This window comes from Megalops cyprinoides, chromosome 4 (assembly GCF_013368585.1).
Source record: "Megalops cyprinoides isolate fMegCyp1 chromosome 4, fMegCyp1.pri, whole genome shotgun sequence".
In the NCBI taxonomy this organism is placed as follows: Eukaryota; Metazoa; Chordata; class Actinopteri; order Elopiformes; family Megalopidae; genus Megalops; species Megalops cyprinoides.
Window position 1 is genome coordinate 7,252,483 of NC_050586.1, and position 24,269 is coordinate 7,276,751.

Here is a 24,269-nt window from a genome sequence, read left to right on the forward strand (position 1 = left end):
ACCCTCTCAGCCTTGGAATAAAAGAAGCTTTATTCAGGCCAGAGACCTGAAAAACTGGTGGAGATAGAACACACTTGCCAACAAATCAGCAATACAAGTAAAAAGGTAGAATGGATTAAGTATGAAAAGCATGAATTTTTTAAATTTCTATGTACGGTACATTATACACAGAAATACAACTTAAGAGCATGAGAACAAGCGACTGCCACCCCACCACACTTAAAATAGATAGAAAAATAGAATTCAAATAGAAACGCCCCATGTAAATTTAGGAACATTAATACAGAGATTGAGTTTTGTCTTTTATATTGTGAAGTCCTTCAAGGGTAGACCTTGACTGGGTTTGACTGGGGAAAAGACAACAAAAAAAAGACAACACATTCCATACTGAATACTCAAACAGATCTAACACATTAATCAAGATCACCTTTTATGTTCAAAACAGAGCAAAAATAAATCATTTTAATTGGCTGAGCAAGATTCGACACTAATCTTGCACTGTTAGCAAGGTGTAGAAATGACTCAAGCACAGGACTGACGATTATGGGAGATGGGGTCACTAGTTCAAGTCCCAGGTGAGACACAGCTGCTGGGCCATGAACAAGGCACTTAACCTGAGTCACACCAATAAAACTCAGAAGTATAATTGGACCATTGCTCAGATTTATGCAATACAAGTCACCTTGGACAAGTGTGATTATCAATCAACATACCAATTTTATGGCAGTACCTCCTCCTGCATAAATTACCACCAGTTGCTGTAGTCTACCAATCAATATTAGGGCACTCTGTCATGTGTTTGTTTGAGGTTATTATAAAGGACACACTTTTTATACTTGGGTAGTGACCAGCAGTTATTAAAGTAGTGTTAAGACAGACAGCGATCTATCCACTTACTGGTGCCAAACTGGAGTCCTTCCATTTATTTACATGGCTACTTTATTTCTCATTTGGCATGAATACATCACAATCTGTCCCAATTCTACTTTAATAACCCTAGTAATGACCAGGCTACCAAATAAAGGAATTGCAGCACATTTAAAGAAACCACTACATATAAAAATGTGTTATGTATGTACGTGTACATAAAAATATAAATATCTATATGCACAGTTAGACAAATGACTCTCAGGACATTATAATAAGGAAGAAGGTTTTACGGAATAAAAGGTGTGTAGAGTCCATACAATAAAAGCAATGTTTCCATGTGTTTGTTAGTCTCTGGTGAGCAGCTCCGTTCCACCTGTTTTCACAGAAATGAAAGGTAGCAGGCGACGTGTAAATTAGCTCTGTGATTGGATCGAAGCACCCCCCCACCACCACCACCACCACCCGAGAAGTCAAAAGGAGTACAACATTATAAAAGACACTTTGATTTAGCACTGATTGCAGTAGTGGATGTAATCTAACTGGCAATTTTCATCAAGAGAAACATTGGTTTGTGCTCAATGTGTGTATCTTTGAATGTGACCTGGCAATAACCTTGCCAAAATGTGGAAGCACCCTACTGACACAACATTAATGATGCTAATTGTAATGAGCACACAAACACACATGCACGCGCGCACGCATACACACACAAACACGCACGCGTGCACACGCGCGCGCACGCGCGCACACACACACACACACACACACACACACACACACACACACACACACACACACACACACATTGTATTGGTAAACATCTGCTCCAGATGGATTCATTGTGGATTTTCATACTGAACAGCATGAAACGATGAAAGTAAAATGAAACTAACTTCAGTTCACATCTTCAAAGGACAAGAACAAAAAACTAATTAAAACCAAAATGACCTGTGGAACTGATAAGGATCAAATTCAATCCACGATGAAAGTAAGTACTGTACAATAAAACAGACTAGAACAACTGAATAAAATACAGTACCTATGCTTCTCAATGCTTAATAAAAACGAAGTTATATCAAAGCGCAAACAAATTACCAAATACATTTAGAAAGTTTTCATTCCTCGAACCCACTCAATGCTGCCACAGACAAAAAGCCTGCAAAAAAATCGTCTCACTGTATACTGAAGTGACACAGACCCCGGCCACGGAAAGCAGAGTTTGAGCCCTGACAGGTCAGACACTCTTCCCAAGCATTGCTCCCGTGTGACAGCGTGAGTCGCCTGGCAAACTTTGGCAAAGAAAAACACAAAGAACAATGCAAAACTGGCAAAGACAGCAGAGGCGAAAAGACGGCCATGTGTCCGGACTGGGAGTGCATCTAGAACCTTCTCTGTGGGTCTGAATAATGCATGCAGTGAGTCAGAGCTGTGGTGGGAGAGGTTCTCTCCCGGTCATGCCAGTTCCCCTGCGGCCAGTCAGCCAGGCGCGGGGAGGCTGGAGCCCGGGGGCTGCGGGCATCGCTGATTCACAAAGACTTGTTGGCGGTAGCTGTAGCACGGGTTCTCTTTTCCCGATTCGTGCCCCCTGCCTCTGGATCTCCGGGATGGGGCTCGCTGCGCCAGGTGTCACGACTACAGCGCGCTGCAAAAAAAGTCCATGGAAGCGCAAGTAACAAAAGTGCCCCCCCCCCCCCCCAAATCCCCCCCATTCCCCATTCCCCCGACACTAACAGACCTTCAGAGCAGAACCACTCTCATTTCAAGAGAGCGAGGAAGCTGTTGTTCATACAATCCCCTCTACCCCCACCAAAAAAAAAAAACAGAAAAGAAAAGAAAGGAAACAATATCTGTCACAGAGGAGCAGTCACCAAGAATAGCCTCGCTCCTGAAAAGACACCTGAGGACTGAGGAGCGCAGTGGCGGGAGAGCTCATCACGACACACATTAACATACGCGGATCCGCACCGGGGAGAGAGCAAAAGCAACCTGCCTTTATTCGCTCGCTGATGACAGAAGCTACCCACACCGTGCCTAATGACATTTCACGCCGCTTATAACCGCCTGCTTCCAAGCAGCTAAGTTCTCCCCTCTCTCCGTCCCCTCTCGTTGCACACGCGGACACAAGCACACAGACGTGCACACTTACGGACGTGCGCTCACAATCATCCAGATATCGTGCTCACAACCTGAGATTACGAAACCATGCGGTGGCATATAGACCAGCGGTGAATCATTTCAATTTGGCAGCGTGTTACTGAGACTGCCAGAAGACCACTTCTCAGCACGGACGCCCACCTGCTTTTCAGCAAGGGCTACCGGGGGGGGGTTGGGGGTAGGAGGTGCCAATGAACTCAATCACGAACCCCCCCCCCCCCCCCCCCCCACAACTCCCTCCTTCCCCGGAAAACAGAGACCCCAGATTAAGAGCTATCGATCCCAAACCTCCCCTCAGCTTTTCAGTGAAGGTGAATCCCGAGAAGCTCATTAGATCTCTGGGTTGAGGCTGAAGCGGATACTCTAATTAGCTACCTCAACGTGGAGACAGAGAGAGAAAGAGGGAGGAAGAGCCAGCATTCATGAGTGCTCGTCGGTGATGGCTAACATGAAAAGGCTGGGGAATTAAGTAGACCAAACAATAGATAATCATTATCATTTAGCACGCGAATATGGAAAGCAAAAAAAATTGCTTTCATTGGCACTCCCCCGCCCCCCAATAGACAAGATAAAGTGTAATACACCCATAATTTTAAGAGGTCTTCTGCCCCCCCCCCACCAAACCCCCACCACTACAATAAGGTCAGATTGCATTCTGGAAGAAAAGCCAGTACACAGCAAAGGGTTGTTGGTGTGAGGTGACCAACAGCCTCTTAACTCTCACAGAAAGTGGGGGAGGCGCATGCTGTTTCCATAGAAATGCCAAGATTTCCCACAACATGGAAACATCATCACTTCTGACTTTATTTCTTTTTCATGTACAGCGGAAAGACACACACCAATGGCCTGGCAAACACTGACGGGCTTACAAAGGGTATTGTTAACACCCTGAGAGAAAAGTAGCGGAGAGAGAGTTGAGCAGGAGCTTCCTCTCCTCTCTGTCGCGTATACAGCATATGCCGACAGGCTGACAGAAGGTGGAGAGGAATGAGCCCGCGAGCGCTGCTTCTCTCCCAGCGACGCACAGACCGCTACCATCTCAGCAGCAGAGAGCTTTAATCAACACCTCCGAGCAACTGCGGCACACTCCACTGAGCTGGATCGAACGGACAGACTCGGGAGTCACGGGCACACTCAAAGTTAATCTTCTCGTTAGGGAAAGATGCTTTCTTTCATAGGGAAAGGAGAGGGAGGGAGCACCACACACACAGAAATTCAGCGCAGGACCGATCAGAAACAACTATACCAGAAGCATGCCATAACCACACACTGAATTAGCCCCCCCACCCCGCGCCCCCCCCCCCCCCCAAAACTCTCCCGCACGCTGTCAATGATCGATCCGCGAGGGGGGGGTAGCGCAGTCCAGCAGGGGACACAGATAAACAAAGCCGCGCCGTGACAACAGCGTCACTCAGAGCGGCAGCATCTGCCACCTGTAATGGCACTGTCAGGAACCCCCCACAGCCCCGCAAAGCTCTCTGTAAACCCTCCCCTCACCCCCACCCCAAAACAACCTCCCTCCCCAAACCCCAATCCCCCCGGAGAGAAACAGGCAGCGGTACTCACTCAGTCCTGGCCAGCACCGTCAGCGCCTTGCTGTAGAACCACCCTAGAAAGGGCAGGTCCTCACCCTGGAAGCCCGGGGGGCGTTGGGGGTGGAGCGGGGCAGCCGTCGGCCGGGGCGAGGGCTTCTCGGGCTCGTCGAAATTGGAGGTGTCATCTTCGGTGCGGAGCGCGGGAACAAAAGGAGGGAGAGCTTTGGGGTGGTGGTGGGGGGGAGGAGAGGAGAAGGAAGGAGAGAGAAGACACCAGCAATGAATGAAAGGGGGAGATAAGCACAGAGAGACTGAGAGAGTGTGTGTGTGTGTGTGTGTGTAAGTGTGTGCGTGTGTGTGTGTGTGCGTGCTGCGTGAGTGAGAGGGAGAGGGCTGATGGGAGAGAGGGGGTGAGTGAGGGAAAGGGAAGGTGCAATGAGATTGCTGTTTAGTGCAGTAACCCACACAAGCTCGCTCGTGCTCTCTCTCTCTCTCTCTCTCTCTTTCCCTCTCCCTCGCTCTCTCCCTCTCTCTCCCTCTCCACACTGCAGCAGCTTCGGCTAATCACAGTAACACATGCAGCCTGAGTCACGGCTGAAGCTCCGGCACTCTCTCTTCCCCGACGCCGCACGCACGCGTTAACCCCTCCACAGAGACCCCGCTCCCCGCAAACACAGAATCTAAAACCCAGCTGCCCCTTCCTCCAATCAGCACAGCCAGCTCCGCATGCTGTCACCAATCACTAGTCTGCAGTGGAGGCTGCAAGTGTTCCTCTGACAGTCTCTCAAATAATATCATCTCCCTGGCAAGACAGGCTCAGATAACTAGCTGATATTTCCTCAAATTACTGAAGTTATGCTAAGATCGCTGTAAGAAACGAACAATGGTGTTTCCTCACCAAGAAAAAATATCACGCACAGTGAAGCAATCAGGAATCACAGCACTGTCAAAGTTGTCTGATGAGGATAAAAACCCTGTACTTAAAGATATCTAAAAACAAATTTTCTTATTCAACAGCTGAGTGAAAAGACACATTACCATAAAAATCATACGCGGGGCTACAATGCTCAAGCACAACATCCATTGTTCTGATAGATGCATGGTTGTGTTTCTGCTAGTACATCTTTTACCCTTCTACCCATCAAAGGGCACGGGGCTGTCTCCAAATCTTGAAACCCCACAATGATCAGAGGGCTAGGATTCCTGATCTATAAAAAATAAATAAAGATTTTTACAGGCATGAATTGCGCAGAGCAATTAGACGCTGAGCTGGGGGCTGTTGGCCCAGCTCTGAGATGCTAAGCACGGGAAAAACAACAGCACTTCAACATCAAAGGCACAGTGACACAAAAGCGAACGGAGCCCCGCCTGAACGCAGGCGGTTTGCCGGGGGGTCACTGAGGGTTCCACCACATGCACCAGGAGGACCGTCTGCACAACTCTGCCGGCTTTTTGAATCACAGTGAAACCCTGGACCGGTTTCTGCCACACAGGCTGATACAGGTGAAGGACTGACACGTGTATGTTGGTGATGTATAAGGGAGTACAAAAGTATAAAAGAGCAAGACTGGGGGGGGGGGGGGGGGGGGGGACAAGGGTGAGAACAGGGGAGAGGTGGGGTGACAGAGTAAAATGCAGAGAAAGAGAGATATCGATGGACAGATGATTGAGGGATGGAGGGATGAGTGAGCACAAACCAGAGGTGACGAGGTAAGTGTGGCAGAGGAGGGGGGCACGACACCGGTCTGTGGGCCTCTCTTCTTAACGCTGCCCAGTCACTGAGCCTGCCTCTCTCTCTGCCTTTTTCCTCTCTCCCTCTCCCTGTCTCTCTCTGCCTTTTTCCTCTCTCCCTCTCCCTGTCTCTCTCTGCCTTTTTCCTCTCTGCCTCTCCCTGTCTCTCTCTGCCTTTTTCCTCTCTCCCTCTCCCTGTCTCTCTCTGCCTTTTTCCTCTCTGCCTCTCCCTGTCTCTCTCTGCCTTTTTCCTCTCTCCCTCTCCTCTCTCCCTCTCCCTGTCTCTCTCTGCCTTTTTCCTCTCTCCCTCTCCCTGTCTCTCTCTGCCTTTTTCCTCTCTCCCTCTCCCTGTCTCTCTCTGCCTTTTTCCTCTCTCCCTCTCCCTGTCTCTCTCTGCCTTTCTCCTCTCTCCCTCTCCCTGTCTCTCTCTGCCTTTTTCCTCTCTCCCTCTCCCTGTCTCTCTCTGCCTTTTTCCTCTCTCCCTCTCCCTGTCTCTCTCTGCCTTTTTCCTCTCTCCCTCTCCCTGTCTCTCTCTGCCTTTTTCCTCTCTCCCTCTCCCTGTCTCTCTCTGCCTTTTTCCTCTCTCCCTCTCCCTGTCTCTCTCTGCCTTTTTCCTCTCTGCCTCTCCCTGTCTCTCTCTGCCTTTTTCCTCTCTGCCTCTCCCTGTCTCTCTCTGCCTTTTTCCTCTCTCCCTCTCCTCTCTCCCTCTCCCTGTCTCTCTCTGCCTTTTTCCTCTCTCCCTCTCCCTGTCTCTCTCTGCCTTTTTCCTCTCTCCCTCTCCCTGTCTCTCTCTGCCTTTTTCCTCTCTCCCTCTCCCTGTCTCTCTCTGCCTTTTTCCTCTCTCCCTCTCCCTGTCTCTCTCTGCCTTTTTCCTCTCTCCCTCTCCCTGTCTCTCTCTGCCTTTTTCCTCTCTGCCTCTCCCTGTCTCTCTCTGCCTTTTTCCTCTCTCCCTCTCCCTGTCTCTCTCTGCCTTTTTCCTCTCTGCCTCTCCCTGTCTCTCTCTGCCTTTTTCCTCTCTCCCTCTCCTCTCTCCCTCTCCCTGTCTCTCTCTGCCTTTTTCCTCTCTCCCTCTCCCTGTCTCTCTCTGCCTTTTTCCTCTCTGCCTCTCCCTGTCTCTCTCTGCCTTTTTCCTCTCTCCCTCTCCTCTCTCCCTCTCCCTGTCTCTCTCTGCCTTTTTCCTCTCTGCCTCTCCCTGTCTCTCTCTGCCTTTTTCCTCTCTCCCTCTCCTCTCTCCCTCTCCCTGTCTCTCTCTGCCTTTTTCCTCTCTCCCTCTCCCTGTCTCTCTCTGCCTTTTTCCTCTCTCCCTCTCCCTGTCTCTCTCTGCCTTTCTCCTCTCTCCCTCTCCCTGTCTCTCTCTGCCTTTTTCCTCTCTCCCTCTCCCTGTCTCTCTCTGCCTTTTTCCTCTCTCCCTCTCCCTGTCTCTCTCTGCCTTTCTCCTCTCTCCCTCTCCCTGTCTCTCTCTGCTGTTCATGCACGCGGCACGTCCGTCTGTGCAGGTCTCCACACCTCCCTCTCGCTCCCAGGCTCCTGTGGTCTGAGCCGGCCAACAGTTCTGCTGGTAAAGGGGAGCCAAGCCCAGTTCTGCCAGTCCAGCTGGGGGTGGGGTGGAGGGGGAAAGGGGGGTGCAGCGCCCCCTCCAGACCAACTGCTGTACCTCACCACAGAATCTACATCATACAACATGGTGATAATTCATGCTCTTGAGTTTGGTCTCCATTTATTTTTTATAATGCTTATTTGTTTATGAGCAGATAACTTAATTATCAGCTTGACTCACAGGGGAAAGACTAACGCAATAGATGGGGGGAAACAAAACAACATGCGTCATCCCACAATTTACCTGGACGATCGCCAGAATCCATCTCGCACGTACCCCCTGCCAGTGCCAGGTAATCTGGCTAGTCTACCAGGTTAGGCACGGCAAAAGAGAAAGAAAAACCGTCAGAGCTCGAGAAGACCAGGCCTCCAAATCTCAGCCAAAACAACGGGGGGGGAAAAACGCCACAAAATGCTGAATGTGGAGCTTCTGCGCGCCTGCTGTGATTTACTCAGCCAATATGGAGACAGACTCAGAAACACGCCGAGGAGTATATGCCGAGGGCTTTAGTCCTAATTGCTTCCAACTCCCCGTGTTTAACTCTGAGCCGCAACATTCGATGCGAACAGCAGTCTGGGGGCCGGGAGAGCAGATCCGCTCGCAGAAACACTGGATTAGAGGCGATGCGGAGCACACATCCAGTGCAGAAATGCGCAGAAAGCGTGGTCGGCTTTTTACTGCAACAGCCCTGCTATCTCTCCCCCCCCCCCCCCCCCCCCCCCCCCCTCCCCAGGTCTACTCCCTGAGCAGGTGAATTGTGAACAGTGAGCAGGTGAACAGTGTTCTGCACCTACCTGGAGATTTTGGATTGCCCCTTCCACACTCACCGCAACACTAATCTCTATCAATTTAAGACAGAGGTGAAACCTAAGAGCTTTGTTGCACTGTTCTCAGGTACTGATTAAACAGCCGCAGCAATTCATGCTAAGTGCGGCCACCTGCGGCCAGCGTCACAGACTCCGAGACTTCTACGGTCTCAGAACCCCGCTGGCTGCGTTCACTGTGAAAGCACAATAGCTTACATACAAGCAGTGCTGAAATATCAATACCAAAAAAACACCAGTAGGGAAGTGAACAAATTTAATGGCCTGTAGCCTGCAATTGAAAGGCATCGAGCCACAACAATAGCTAGGAAAATCAATGACAAATTCAAAGTAATTTAACATTTTGCTAAATCTCACTAGGGTTTGCAGAGGGGGTGGAAATTTACTAGCAATTATGAAACTTGCAAAAGATGGTACCTTTCATTTTTGGGCCCCAACATATATTTAGGTAAGTAACACATTTACACGTACGTGCAGTTTACCAGTTTCAGCTGTTTTAGTTGTTAAGGCTGGTTACAATGAAATTTAAGCAAGTGTTTGGATGGGTGATAACGGCATTACTTTGGTTTTGACAGTGAGCACCACAGAATCATAAAACAGATTTCCCCCCCCCGGAGACAATCACCCCTTCAGAAATGATCCACCCAGTACCGCGTGTTGCTCACCTTGCCGTAGGCTGCCCCAGTCGACCCCTGAGAAAAAGGGGTGGCAGCGCAGACCCTCGAACCCGAGGCGGTCCCGTACCCCACACAGCAGGCTCTGCACCAGGTCCACAAAGTGCTTGCTGGCCTTGGGCTCTTCCGGAAACTTCAGGTAGCGCTGGGGACGGGTGGAGTGGAGAGCTTTATTTATCCCATTCATCCCTGGTCACTAGCCTAGCATATACTCGGCCAGGCCAACAACTGAGAGGGTCAGGGACAATGGCAGAACGCAATCCGAAATAATACCCTAAAACCATCCCCCATCCACCCCAACATGCTTGACATGTGTTTTTCCCAGCATTAGCAGAGCACACAATCACCAGCACAAAGTGGCCTTCGCCAGCAAATCCTCATCTTCTGCACAATGACAGGTTTGGCTGCGAAATAGAGATGGCCTCATATAAATCGGCCACTCCTTAAAACTGCAGTTAAAATAAAATCAAGTTAAAGGCATAAGGCTAGCTCTGGCACAGGTGTAACGACACAGGTGATGCTAGCCCTTGAACAGGAATAATGACACAGGCAACGCCAGCCCTGGCACATGTAAAAGAACACAGGTAATGGTAGCCTTGGCACAAAGCAGAGCACTCAAGCTGACCTGGAAGTTCATGATGTTGTTGATGGTCTTGGTGGAGGTGCCCTCGGCGAAGGGGGACTTCATGTAGATCATCTCGTAGGCAATGACCCCCAGGGACCACCAGTCGCACTCCACCCCATACGAGGCCTGGGCGCCCCCACTCATCGCAGCCAGCACCTCGGGGGCCAGGAAGTCCTGGGTCCCGACTGGCAGCCTGGACGCCGTAACCTACAAAAAAAAAAAATTAAGAATAATGGCGCTGCGGGCATGGTCACCACCAGCGCAGCCAATTATCCCGGTCACCCACATCCTCATCAAATGCAGCGGCAGCTGCAGCATCAGCCGCCAAATACGCTGCACTCGACCTCCATCGTGCCAGGCTCATCTCAGCCAGCTGTCAGGTGCGGCGAGTGAGAGGCTTCTAACGCACGCCTTTCATTACCGTCTTATTAGCCGCGAGCTTGGCCGCCGAACCGAAATCCGCCAGCTTGATGTGCCCGGTCCGGTCGATCAGGACGTTCTCCGGTTTGATGTCTCTGCCGCGGGGGGTGGGGTGGGAGGGCATGTGAGGACAGAGTGGGAAAAGAACCCCAGCGTTACAAATCAACATTTCAATTTCACTCAGCTGCGAGTCCCTCGGCACTTTAAATACCAGCTGTTATGCACACATGAAACCAACAGGCACACAGGAAAAAACCTTTTTCAAAGCTCGACAGGGAATAATGTTACTGCAGCAAATCTGGCCAGCTCCCAGTCCACCAATATATGGGAACATTAAGCAGCCATTGAACTAAGAGTTCTAAGTTAAAGCCCTTCTCAGAGACTGAGTCTGTCTCCTTCTTTACGAGCTGCAGTACCAGTGCTCCCAGTGGTGTCTCTGTAGACCCGGTTACCTCGGATGACTCACCTGTGCACGTATCCCATCTGATGCACTGTGTGGATAGCCTGCACCAGCTCTGACAGGTAGAACTGCGCCATCGCTTCGTCGAACTGCTCCTCATACCTGTTCATGAGAGCCATGAGGTCTCCCCCAGGCATGTACTCCATCACCTACACACACATGCACATAGACAGACACAGACACACATAGACAAATCAGATGCCTTCACCAATACAGTGCTATTACACAAAGGTGCAGGCTGGACCTCTTAACTTTTTTTTTTTTTTAACCTTTTTAATACACTAAATCTTAATACTGTAAACCAATTAAGGACTTTTGACGGTTTCCTTACTTGCAAGACTGCATCAAAAGGTTGACAACAGGAAACAACATTGTTCTCTTTGTTATTTTTCCTCCTCGTCGAGCGTGGGGGTAATTTGTCTGTTTACTCGCAGATGACTGAGCGAATTTAGAACGTAACTCCTGCGGGGCTCGAGGCCCTGATGTGAAGGCATGCCGCGTGTGGAGGTGCGCGGCAAGAGGCGCAACACGAAACAGAGGAACCAATCCGATCCCTGCACACGCGCCCAGCCACCCCTTTCGGAGGCACTGACGCAACACCTGACCATTCCGGCGAGAACTTTGTCATGGGGAACACAAAGCTTTAATCAGGGCATATCTGAGCTATGCTGAACTGTCAATCACTGCTCCCTAAAGCCCTCCTGCAATTCCCGCTTTTAAACTCCGCATGATTGATATTAATGCGCAGTTCTCGCTTTTATAATTCAAGACAAGCGGTGCTTAAAATACCGCCGGAGGGATGCACTCGATAATAAAGGCACTGCAGGGCTTTAACTGCAACACAGCATCTACTACCACACATAATGGCAGCGTTTCAGATCACACTGCTGAAAACCTGACAAAAAGGTTGCCTGTCTGAAAATGCCGATGTTATGACAGGCCAGTCTAATGCTTGAAAAATGCACAAAAAGTATTCAGACACTGATGGCTTAAAAAATTGCGCATTAATATGGCTACTTAACACCGTAAATTACATAGATTTTTTTTTGCAGGTGGTCTCATTACATTAATACAAAGCTAATGTCACTTATGTCAATGACTAATGTTTCTCTGTGACTGCCTTTACACTTTACATGTAGGTCAAATTATTACTCTTTTTTTCCCTTAAGCAACAAGACCCTAGAAATTCTGCATGACACGTACATCAGTATAAAAACACAAGCGTGAGTATAACACACATCAGTATGAAAGTTATATTAAGGCTACAGATAGAACACATCGGAGGACAAGCTGCTGGAGCTGATACCGCAGCATTCTGGTGACGTTACCTAGCAACAAGGTATTGTATGTCCTTCAAGCCAACACTCTCACAGCTGAACACAGAAGGGGGGGAAGGGAGGATGGTGAGGATTTCTTTGCAAATTGATCTCCGGATTGATACGAAAGTCTCTTGTTTACTCGGCCAGCGTTATCGTTGGGCTTTGCCTGAGCGAGAGCAGCTAGGCTACGTCTCAACGCCATCCTTGGACAAACGCATCAGATAGCGCCCGGGGAGAACAACAATGCCCCCTCCAACACGGTCCATCCGTTTGACAAGCCTCCTTTATCTGCTGCTGCTCGCGAAACTACATCACGAATGCCAGATACTGAGAACCTGGGGGCGGGACCCACAGACTGACTAACTGTGTGGATCTGCCATTTAAGTACATAGATAACATTCGAAACCATTAGAAATGTTTGCTGGTCATTTAAACGGGATCCTTGTTTTCTCTTAAACCCATGCGCCTTATGTGCAATGTTAAAAACCCAACGCCAAGGCTGCTGGAGCATAAATGTTCCCACACAGAAGTGAGGCCAGTAATTCAATTACCTGTCAGATTCATTGAGATGTCCGCGCCATCTTTCCGAAGGTTCCCTCTGGATTGCTTGCTTTGTGATTATTTTTTAATACAGTTGTCAATACAGTGCTAAACCAACCCCTTCCACAATCAGCTTCTCAAGGTCCAGGTTCTAAAAAGAGCTACTCTGCTGATGCACACTGTATTATCTTTTTTGCAGGCAAGAGGAGTGAGAAGTGAGAAGTGGAATATGTGGCCAATGATGGCAAGATGAGATGTGGTAGGAGTCAGAGGACACAGGTCTGCTACATGCATGAAAGCTGGAACATGTACAATTCAAGGACTGGACAGATTAAATTATGGGGATCAAATGTACACACAGCCCAGTGATGGGAGCTTATATACAATGTTATCCTATTTTTGTTTGTCTTTTCATCTGTACGTGGTATCCAGTGGAACTGTTCAGAAGAAGCATGTGAGTCCTTAAAAATACCCTTGGTAGGTAAAGGACTTCAATACTGCAGATGACACCCCACTGTGGCTCTCTATACAAGTATCGCTCGAACGCCAGTAAAATGAGAACTGTTTTGACCTATTACATATATTGAGTAGCGCTGTGCAATCCTATAAACTCTGTAATGGCTCCAACCGTTCCATAAGTACAGCATCTGCATTGATTTGACAAGAGAGAAAAATGCAGCTAGCTGTTTTCTAAAGCTTCACAGGCTTGCATCTCCGGTAATCGTATTCTGACTAAAGGCAGGTGAGAGAGATAGGCACTCAGAGTCGTGTATGAATTCCGAATTTGAGAAAAAAAAAGTGGATTTTTATTCAGTGAAGGATAAGCTGCCTGGTAGGTCAATGAAAAAGTATGCATCTAGCCCTCTAGAATCCATAATATGGAACAATAAAAAAGCCCATAAGACAAAAAAAGTGTTCGGCACAAACAAGAGATATCCAAAAACTGTGAGGCCTGTAACCTACTCTTTGCATTGCGCTTTGTTTAAATTCAGAGGCACTGACACATCGCGCTCCCAGACATCTAATGACTGCCCATTTTTCAAATCTCTCAGTGCATTTTTAGTGCAACTGTTGAGAAAACAGAATGAAAAGGGCGGCCTGAAATCCCACACCACTGAGAAAGCTCTACAGCTGCTACCAAGCTGTGGGCAATCTGATGACTTCTTTGTCTACCAAGGTGTCAAAAAAACAAAGGAAGAGACTCCTACTGTCTTTATAGCTGTCAGTAGATATTTCTAGACAGCGACAACAATGAGAGGAAACGTTGGGGTGGGTGACATTATCGATTTTACCCCGTCAATAACTGAAATGCACTCCACTCTCTGTATGTGGAAGATGTGGAATGCGATTGCCGCAATGCCCCTTTTATAAATGCATGTCATTACATAATACAAACACATTGAAATGAGACATAATTAAAAATGAGAGTGTTGTGCATTTCATCAATTACACTGGCTGGATTCCATGAATATGTTATTGAATTTGTATGAGCTGGACTGAGGGGGGGGGGGGGGGGTCATTTTGTCTGAATTTCAAGGACAACTACCAATGACCCATATCTATTGCTGTCACTGAATGAGTCTGCTATAGGAATATGCCGCTGAATCAAAGGCTCTGTGCCAAACCACTTAGTCATTCAGGAATGTGTATACAGACACTGAGAAAAAGTCATTTAGTGCATACAGTGAAAATCCTGCAGTTTAGAATATTGAGCTCCATCAAAAAAAAGCCATTAATCCATTTATCCACGTTTCTTCTCAGATTCAGGATTAGAAAAATTCCTCAACTTCCCATGTAATTCCTGACCACCCATTCTTGAGTTGCAGACTTGAAAATTCTCAAAGAAAGAATACACTAAATTTAAAAGTAAACAATTAAGAACTTTTGTTCCGAAGGTAATGGAGAATTAGGATGATAGGGAGTAGCGAGAGAGAGAAAGGAAAGAGAGAAAGAGGGGTACATGACCTTGGGCTAGGGGAGGCTGTGCAGAGAAAGAGAACAACTTCCTTCTCAAATGTTTATGCAAAATCTGAGAACACAGCCCCCCAGACCCCCCCACTTGGGGGTCACATTACACATCAACACATGCAAACCATCATTCATTCATTATGCGGTTTGTTCAATTGACTCAACTGGCCTCCTTATGGGGTGCAAGCTGTTCAGCATTTTGCTCAAAATTCGCTAAATTATCTGATTAAAGGGACAAATTACTCACATTCTTGGACAAAGAATAACAATCTAATTCTCATAATCGGCATTTTAGAAGGCCAACCTTATGATTATGACCCTATTATGGAATTGTGAGTTACACTATTAAATTAATAATCACTAGGATTAGCCAACAGTTTTTTCTTATATTTGCCAGGAGAAGGTTGAGAGAGATTGCAGTGCCCTCTACTGGAGTGAGAGTGAATAACCTAGTTGGAGCTGCAGTGTGTTACATAAATCGGGGATGAGAGAGATCTTCGTGCGGAGCGCAGCAGTTAAATTGCTTTCTTCTGCTTCATCTGAAAAGAAAGGTAGGGCTTGCGTAACTGCTGAGGAATCAGTCTTTTGTTCCAGTGAAAGGAGCCGCGCACTAAAAGAGGCAACAGGTCAGGCCCATGACTAAAGCCCTGACAGCGATTACGTAAGTCCTACACACAACAGAGCGTTCGCATCAACACTAAGGCGGCTCTGGTTAAGAGAAACAACCCCACCCCCCAACAGCACACAGAAGAGCCTGGTAATTTCCCGCTGCTAAGCAGAGTCGGCCAAAGTATGAAACAGAACCGGAGTGGAGATGAAAGCATTGCAGAATCTCTCTGCATCACAAGACCCTGGTAGTATTACTCATAGGACTGTGGGTATTCAGAGTGGCTCACAGACCCGGTATCACTATGCCTGCGGGCAATGGTAGGTTGCAAGAGCTTTAAAGCTAATACAAACTGTCCACAAGCGGAGGGGGACTTTGTGCAACACTAACTGGCTGAGTTAGTGTTGCACAAAAAAAACTGGCCTCTACAGTCCACATGTTCCAGCCCAGAGCCTGTCACTCACCAGGTATACATTATCTTTGTCCTGGAAGGCATGTTGCAGCTGGGGGAGCCAGGGGCTGCTGTTCAATGCTAGTATGCCGCGTTCCTCCTCATAAGAAGTCATCTGTGGGAGATGGTTAGCAACGTGAAAGTCTTATCCTTCACATTTCACTGTCACAAGAGTGGGCAACACCATCAAATGTAATAAATATTAATGTTGACTGAAACTGATTCCCCCATACAATTTCCCATCAATCCCTGGCAACGACATCACAAGTTATATACAGATCCATTTACATTTTATATTTACTTATTCGTTGGTACAGCTTAGCTATTTGATCTGGATTATAACCGAAAATGTTCTGGAACATATTTCAACTTCCAATTTAGTTATAACCCATAAGATAAGATGTGCTGCTGAATTCGAAAAACTAATAACTGGGATGGCTAGACAACAGACGTCCAGCATCAGTTTCGCACAGTTTCATGAAGTTTTTGTCCTCAGAACAGGAAAAAGTAGAGGGTATCTTACATAGTCCATGGAGCGCAGGCAGGTCTTGCTCATGACCTTCATGGCATACACATCCCCCGTAGCTCTCTCCTTCACCACCCGCACCTCGGCGAAACGCCCCCGGCCCACAATGCCCCTCTGCTCGAAATCCCGCGGGCCTGGCTGCAGGTCCCGCAGCTCTGACACCACCTCTGAGACTGAGTCACACACGCGCGCACACACACACGCACACCATTTCAGCACTGCACAGTTAATGTCATCACACACAGCAAGTCAGCTACAGTCTGCAGGACGTTCTGGAATTCCCATTTTATTAATCTCATCTTATCTCAACTTTTACTTACATCCCATTGTTGTCATTTAGCAGATGTTCTTAACCAGACCAATTTACATAGATTGCAGTCTTTACATGTTATCCATTTACACAGCTGGATATTTACTATATTCTGTGTCAAGCCCTTTGCCCAAGGGTACAGCAGCCGTGCCCCAGCAGGGAACTGAACCAACAACCTTTTGGTTACAAGCACTGTGCCCTACCACTGTGCTACACTGCTGCTCCTCACTTATCCCCAGGACGGCTCTGACAGACACAGGATGCAGGATAGCTGCTCAAGACGTAAAATCAGAAAGAGCTAGAAGATATCAAAACAGGAGAAAAAAATAACTCACACTTATTGACAAAATTGGCCACATGTTTGATCTTCATGAGCTCCGGGGAGCTGCACTCCTGAAAGAGCAGGAGCAGGGCTTCCAGCAGCCCCTCCCTTGTCACACTGACCCCGCCCTGCTGCGGTTGGAAACTGCCCTTTCCCTAGGGAGGAGAGGGGGAGAGGGGGAGAGGGAGAGAGAGGGAGAGAGAGGGAGAGAGATGGAGAGAGAGGGAGGGGGAGGGAGAGAGGGGGAGGGAGAGAGAGAGAGAGAGACAGAGAGAAAGCCAGGCTGAGACAGGATGAAAAATCACCTTTCTCCATCTGCTGCTGGGGTTGGCGAGGAGTGGAGCTCATACCAGTATCCAGACCAACATCACTGACAATTACTACAGTATTTCAGACATGACTCCCTTTTTACATTTTAGGAACCTATCAGGACAGCAAATAAAATATTAATACTACTACTAACAACATTAATATTAATAATAATAAACACTGAATTCACTGAGACACAAGCCAGCACAGCTCATAGACGCACTGCAGACGCAGGTGTCTTTCTGTTTACCTGTAAGAGCAGATTGAGTCGGGAGCAGCGGCTGGTTATGGGATCCAGGCTGGCCAGGTCCTTGATGCTGTTTTGACCGCCGTATTTAAACTTCAACATGGCTTCCTGTTTTTATTGCGCCAGCTGTAAATGGAAAATTGATCAAAGCCAAAAACGTGAAGCATTTTGGCCCCTCTGTAACATTCCTGAACTGCAGTCATTGCAATGCGAGCATTAATTACACCTCTGTGCGGGAAACGTTTTGCAATGACTCACGTACTGTGCGTTTCCCAATGTTATTAGCAACTAGCTATCAAATTATATTTTTGTCAAACAGTAAAAGAGCACCTACTCAGTTTGGTGACACAAGTGCGTCAATGTGACCCTGCCTCTTTTTTTTCTAACATTTTGTCACTACCTTTTGAATAGTGAAAAGCTAAATGACTGTGGCTCACGTTATATGCCCAGCTTGCACCCAACATCACCTGGCCAGCGGTAAAACAATTCACAGGAAAACACAATAAGGTAATCACATAAAACATTGCAACATAATGCATAACCTTAATGCAACCATTAAATGACAGACAACGCTGCTCACCGCATGCATGCAGATTCTTGAATGAAACTGGGTGGTGTTGGTGGCTAGCTAGCTAGCTACTCTGCCCTTGGCTAAATGTCAACATTTCAATACTTTCGCTCACAACGACCAAACATTAATGAAACACGCAGTCAAAGAAACTTCAAACACAAACAGCTATATATTCGTTTGATAACTAACGCTACACAGAAAGCGTATTGTCTAAATTAGCAAAAAGCTAGCTAGCTGTTAGACCATTTTTTGTTGCTGTAACCTCCCTTAGTTTGCCAGCATACTGACAAAATACGAGTGACACAGTGAGGTAACGTTTGATATCTCTCGTTAATGAGCTATACTTACCGAGTCGTGGAATATAAATATTTAGTATTCGTGTGTTAAATGTTTCCTTGTCATTTGTTGTTTTTTTTATCCGTAAAGCCCAGTTACCTAACGTTATCTAACAATACCTAAAACAAAAGTCCATCCTGTCAACTTTCAAATTTCAGCGCCTTCCGGTGACGTAACGTTCTCAGACCAACGCTCCCACGTTACGTCTCGACGTCACGGATTACGCTCCGACGACAGCGCGTTACCATTGGTGATCGAAGACGGTTTGTCACGTGGGGTATTTACGCCAATCATAAAAAACCGCGCCTCATATGCTGATAAGAGCGCCTTTGCTCCGTCTACAAAAGGCCGCTCGAGTGTACATAAATTCACACAGCTTAATTGCCACCCCCAAAGACAATGAAAAATACGAAATTATTCAGGATAAGGATAAGGAACGCTCACCCAACGGGCCACTAAATGTGACACCAGCCCAAGTGTTGTGGTTGTTGTTCCTGTCAATTAACGTACCCCTGGGCCGTACAATGAACGAGATAATTACTGCAACAAATAAAACGAGCAAACTTGAACAACATATTAGATTCATGTAGACGAACCAACACGTTACATTCGTTAAAATGCTAATGCAATTACTATGCAAACAGGTCGGGTTAAAAAAAAATTGCACGGGGAAAATTCATGGATAATTACAAGAGCAAGCCAAATTAATTATATTAAATGAGGCAACAACTGAATACAAATTATAAAGGGAGGAAACGATAACATACAAATTACAAATTAAAATACAAAACATTAACATTGTACAGTGTAAGTTTAATATAAATTTCATTTATAACCTGTTGCTGTCAGTTCAAAGTGCCATGATAGCCTCACGAGTTCCTCTAGATGAAAGCCAACTAAATAATAATAGTAATACTACAAATTAAAATAGCTGACAGTTTTGCTTTGGGTACATGAGTCAGATGAAAGGTGAGTCTTTATTGAGGAAGGGTGTGATAAGCGACTCCGCTTCTCTGATCGGTGTAAGTAGCCCTTTCCACCACTAGAGGGCCACCGCTGTTCATAAGTGGAGAAGATGAAGAGAAGACCAGCCTGAGGTAAACGGGAATGGCAGAGGCTAAGAACGGTGTTAAAGGAAAGGATTTTTTCAGACATAAGCTCTTTGAGATAAATTAAAGAAAAAATGAGCAGGAACAATTTCAAAATATGTAGTTACGTACATGGTGAAATTAAATTATTGTTTGCATCATTTCATATTAAGTGGGGTTACTAAAATCAATATTTGCGCATTATATAGTCTGGCATTGAAAAATTGCAAACATTATTGCAATGACATCTTTAAAAGAATTTCCCTGACTGAACGCTCGACTGCACATGAAGAGATTGCCTAATGTGCATGGCTGATATACTGTCGCCGTGTGACTGCAGTATAGTGTGAGTGAGAACCGCACTCGAGGCATTCAGTTGTAATTATGAATGCCTGTGAGAATCGTGCTGAAGTCTGATATGATGCATCTTCCAAAATTTGTCAACGGAGGGTGCTATTACTCCCATCTGCGAAAGATAGCCGTTTTCAGCAGGTATTGGGCATCATTGGCATTGATTTATGGATGTAAATACAATTATCCTTTACTTACGGGCAATGATATTATTTCTCTCGAGTCATAATGTCAGCTCTGCTAAATATTCGACAGCCTAACATCTAAGAACTCGTTGTGGCCAATTAACCCGTTTTAAAAAATATTTCTTCGTTAAACAGTAATTTTTCTAAGGATTATGTGAACTGCATTGTTGAAATTCTATATAAACAAAAATGGAAGACACAGAAACTGTCACAAACATTTCAAATACTGTTTTTATGGCACTGTTTCATTTTTAAAAATGTTGTCACAGTGTTTGTAGCTATATACATAAAGATACTTGCATTGGTATTGGTTGGCATTTACATGGTCATGCCACCTGTTACTTGCTGCTGCGATTTTGACCAGACAATGTTAATTTGAAAAAAAAAGACTGGAATCTGTAAACTTAATTTAAATGTACTACACTCAACAGAAATCAGTCACAAATCGACAACATCACTGCAGTGGTGTGCTTATGCATATGGTATATAGCTGCTAATAGAATTAAAGCAGGAAAAACATATGGCATGATTATCTAATAACAATGGTGAATGCAGATTAAAGGGAATGATTCTGGAGTGAAGAGCTGTCACAGATGGACAATGATGATTCAGGAAAAAAAAGAATTGTATCAAATGCCAGGGAAAATGATCCATTCCCAGTTTCAGTAAACAAATCAGTGGCTCTATGCAGTATTTCGCAGACAATAAAAGAGCAAAAAAAAGCATTTTTTTTAATAATCATGATTAAAGTGGGTAAAACCACTTTAGCTGCCTGGTTTATCAGATCGTGCCCCCTCCCCAACCCCTTTGAAGAAAATCTGTGGCGCTCAGATTGCGAAAGCCAGGCCGTGACCTACTTCTTTTGTGTCCTCACATTAAAGTCCACAAGTAAAGCTATTGTTTTTAATCATTCATTTTTTTTTTCCCACAGCATTGTGTCGTCAAAGAAAACACACACGCACACACACACGCGAACAACTGTCGTTTCACATACTCATGCACTCATGTGCGAGGGGCAGCAAGGCCATAAGAGATCAATCCAAGGAGAAAGACAAAAAAGGACAGAGAACAGAGACTCAGAGGAGCCCCAAGATAGCAAAAAACAGTTATGTCTCCTTCCGCAGTGATATGGCAGTTCACCAGTAAAAATAATTTTAAAAATCAAATTCCAGTCCAACTAAACATGGTGCATTGGGTTGGGGGAGGATGGGGATGGCGTAGGGGGGTGGGAGTTAATACAAAAATAAGCTTCTTTATAGTGTTTATAAGCGACCATGTCTGCTGTTTACTGCCTGCTGGGCTAACTGGCATAGCTTTTAGGCTTCCTATTAGCAGAGGGATCTATTCTGAGCAGGGGAGATTAGGACATCTTGGTAATCCCATGTCTGCCTGTTGTTTCCAGGTTTACAGAGCCACTGTGCAGTGATAAAGTCAGCCCCCAGCACAGCGATGGTGTCAGGGTCTAAAGCATAGGGCCGTCTCCAACTGACGATTCAAGGGAGCAAGCCCAGATCGGCTAGCGGTCAGGCCTGCACTCACCTCCCCAGAGTTTCTGGAGAGCTCCCACCAATTCTGACCGGCTGCAGGAGTTCTTTCATGCAGATTCATTTATTTTTGGTTTGATGGGATTAACTGTGCAGTGCTGAATGGGTTGTGTGTGTGTGTGTGTGTGCGTGTGTGTTGTCTGTACTCATTAATGCTTTCATGAGTACAGCTCATATTAAATTTATGTTTTCTAGTTTATGTGAAAGGTCCTTTGCAGTCCTTATTGGATAATGAAAAAATAAAGGGCAATTGACTTATTGCAATAATGCCAAAGGTGTATTCGTCTTTTTTCCTGGGGAAAATTTAGTTACACAGCCTTTACGTCACAAATCAGTTACAGTAATGGAGAATGGCGTTATCATAACTAACCAATAGATGGCTGTTTGTAACAAGTTGTTAGCCTGACGTCAGAAACATGGGAACGCGCAGCGGGAGGAAGGAGGTGGGGCTGTCGGGATTGCGCAGCGACTGGGAACTATTTATGAATATACGTTTCAGGCCAGGGATCTGCAAGATGCCTCCTGTGTGAGAGGCAACGATAATGGGGAAGCGGGACCCCAGCGCATCGGGGAGGACACACCGATCGCTGGAGAAAGCCCCTCAATGCGGTTGAAGTGAGGACACGGCGCTTCAGTGTCATTTCGACGAGATCTAAATAGGAGAAACCTGGAAGATAATCAACTGCCTTTGGATTGGTAATATTTTGCACAGGATTAAGAACGAGGCTTGTGTGCGTTTGGGGGGAGGGGGGCTTGGGAGGGCGAGGGAATTTTGGTGGAAGGACAGGTTGTTGTTATAAATCGTGGGTTATGAAATTAAATATTGTGTTGTTACTATGGGAAATTTTGAAAGGGAATTTCACCGGCGCAGAGAGGATCTAGTCACACGAAACCTGTGACACAGCGAATACAGTTGGCATAAATCAGATTTTCTCCTGCCTTTTGTCCGCCGGGCGGCGATGTCCGCTTTCTGCCTCAATCTGCACTCATCCACGGCTGCGATTTCAGCACCACCCGAGTTGGACAGCGACTGCATGGAGGAACCGCTGGAGCACAGCATCAAACCCCCTCAAGACTCCGGAGGGTTCCCGAGTCATTCGCTGCTTTACACCGGTCCCGGAGGCCTCGGAATGGCACTGGAAGAAGAACTGGCCATGTTAACCAGGGACCGGGAGGAAAGCGCTGACTTAACCGCCTTGGAAACGCCTGTTAATGGGCAGGATCCAGACTTACTGTCGCTCTTCCGACAAAAGGAGAAGGACTTGGTATTGGCTGCTAAGCTCGGGAAGGCACTGCTCGAGCGAAACCAAGACTTGACTAAGCAATATGAAAAAATGAACAAAGACCTCAACGAGAAACTGGAGGTAGGGGCTAATTTCTTGATACACTTCATGACAACGATTTGCCGACAACGCTCCCCACATTCGAACTGCTAGCAAACACCTTACGCCAGTTCAGTTAAACGAATAATGATTAATGCCATTCCCAATGTATTGACCCTTTTGGTTTCCTGACAGTAGCCTCTCTCCGAGGGAAATACTACTTAAACAAATTGAGTGGATACCGTGTTGAGTGGATACAGTGATGTCTGGGATTCCACCGTGCTTGTTTATCCGGGGATATAGTCGAAGTATGTAGGACATTCTTTCCCTGTATTTTCATCCACATGACCCCATTCCAGCATAGACTGTGCTCTGATAACTGAAAAACCTCAGATTATGACGAGTACATTATTATAGATACAGTTTATAGTGCTTACGTCTAAACTTTCAACTTAAAATACGTAAATATGTTAAACTGGGGAAATAAAAGACCATTAAGTAACACTTACATTTAAACATAAATGTTCATATACACTATTTTAAACTGATTTCGTTATAAAAATATTGGTTGTAACTTGTTGACCCCATTTTTTTCCCCAAAAGAGCACTTGACCCTGAGGTTAGGGACTGTTGGTCCAGTGTTACAGGAGTATAGTGTAGAGTACAAATACAAAATACAAAAATCTCTAGAGACAAAATCCATTTTTCTACAGTAAGCACTTCTAAATACTTAAAATATATGCATCTCCATGCTGTTTATAAACACTAATATGCTACATGTGGTTCTTTCACCTCCCACAGTGAGACTGTTGGCCTGGTAAATTATCTCACATAGCACCACATGTCTATGTATAAAATCAAAAGCTATATAAATAATTAGGCAAGCAAAATTCTTCCATCAGAGCAGACTGTAGGACTGGCCCGTAAAAATCAATAATATTCGTAGCCTATCAATCATATCTTGCTCGTGGTCTTCCAGGTCTGCAGAGTTTTGTGATGAAAAAGAGAAGGACTCAAAAAATCATACATTTCATCATCCCTTAGTGGACCCACTTCTTGAAAGAAAAATGAAAATCACTTCTTTAAACCAGAAAAAGATGGAGTATAAACAGTGTAATGGATGTGCTGTTGAGAGTGGTATCACACTGAGATTATTTAGTCATGTCCTTTTTCATTTCATTTTAGGGAAGAGTGGGGAAAATTTGTAAATCTAATAGAGGCCTTTTAATGAGATAATATTCACTCGTCATGTAGAAAAAAGTATATCATATCTTTATTTGCACACAAACCATCTACGCCTCTGAGCACATGGTGGACAGAGGAAACAAAGGCTAATCCCGTACAATATCCCGTAGCCCATGCTACCATCATCTTCTCTCTAGG

General features: G+C 46.0%; 2 protein-coding genes across 3 annotated transcripts in view; one reads left to right on the forward strand and one right to left on the reverse strand.

The window, feature by feature from the left end:
* The window catches only part of LOC118776102 (citron Rho-interacting kinase), a 73,079-nt gene extending 54,617 nt beyond the window's left edge, over nucleotides 1-18,462 (reverse strand). Inside the window, exons 1-10 of one of the 2 annotated variants that reach the window (XM_036526183.1) lie at nucleotides 18,409-18,462; nucleotides 17,493-17,615; nucleotides 16,947-17,088; nucleotides 16,299-16,474; nucleotides 15,789-15,890; nucleotides 10,897-11,039; nucleotides 10,432-10,525; nucleotides 10,011-10,217; nucleotides 9,377-9,530; nucleotides 4,591-4,780 (exon numbers count right to left, since the gene is read on the reverse strand). In XM_036526183.1, the coding sequence (XP_036382076.1) occupies nucleotides 4,591-4,780; nucleotides 9,377-9,530; nucleotides 10,011-10,217; nucleotides 10,432-10,525; nucleotides 10,897-11,039; nucleotides 15,789-15,890; nucleotides 16,299-16,474; nucleotides 16,947-17,088; nucleotides 17,493-17,591 (1,307 nt within the window). In that variant the 5' untranslated portion in view covers nucleotides 17,592-17,615; nucleotides 18,409-18,462. Of the gene's footprint in view, nucleotides 1-4,590; nucleotides 5,051-9,376; nucleotides 9,531-10,010; nucleotides 10,218-10,431; nucleotides 10,526-10,896; nucleotides 11,040-15,788; nucleotides 15,891-16,298; nucleotides 16,475-16,946; nucleotides 17,089-17,492; nucleotides 17,616-18,408 lie in introns of those variants that run through there. The other variant, XM_036526184.1, reaches the window with a different exon arrangement.
* A 3,584-nt stretch (nucleotides 18,463-22,046) lies between these two features.
* Nucleotides 22,047-24,269, forward strand: part of bicdl1 (BICD family like cargo adaptor 1) — a 36,186-nt gene continuing 33,963 nt past the window's right edge. The window contains exon 1 of the mRNA XM_036527494.1: nucleotides 22,047-22,928. Coding sequence (XP_036383387.1) covers nucleotides 22,524-22,928 — 405 coding nt within the window. The 5' untranslated portion in view covers nucleotides 22,047-22,523. The remainder of the gene's footprint in view (nucleotides 22,929-24,269) is intronic.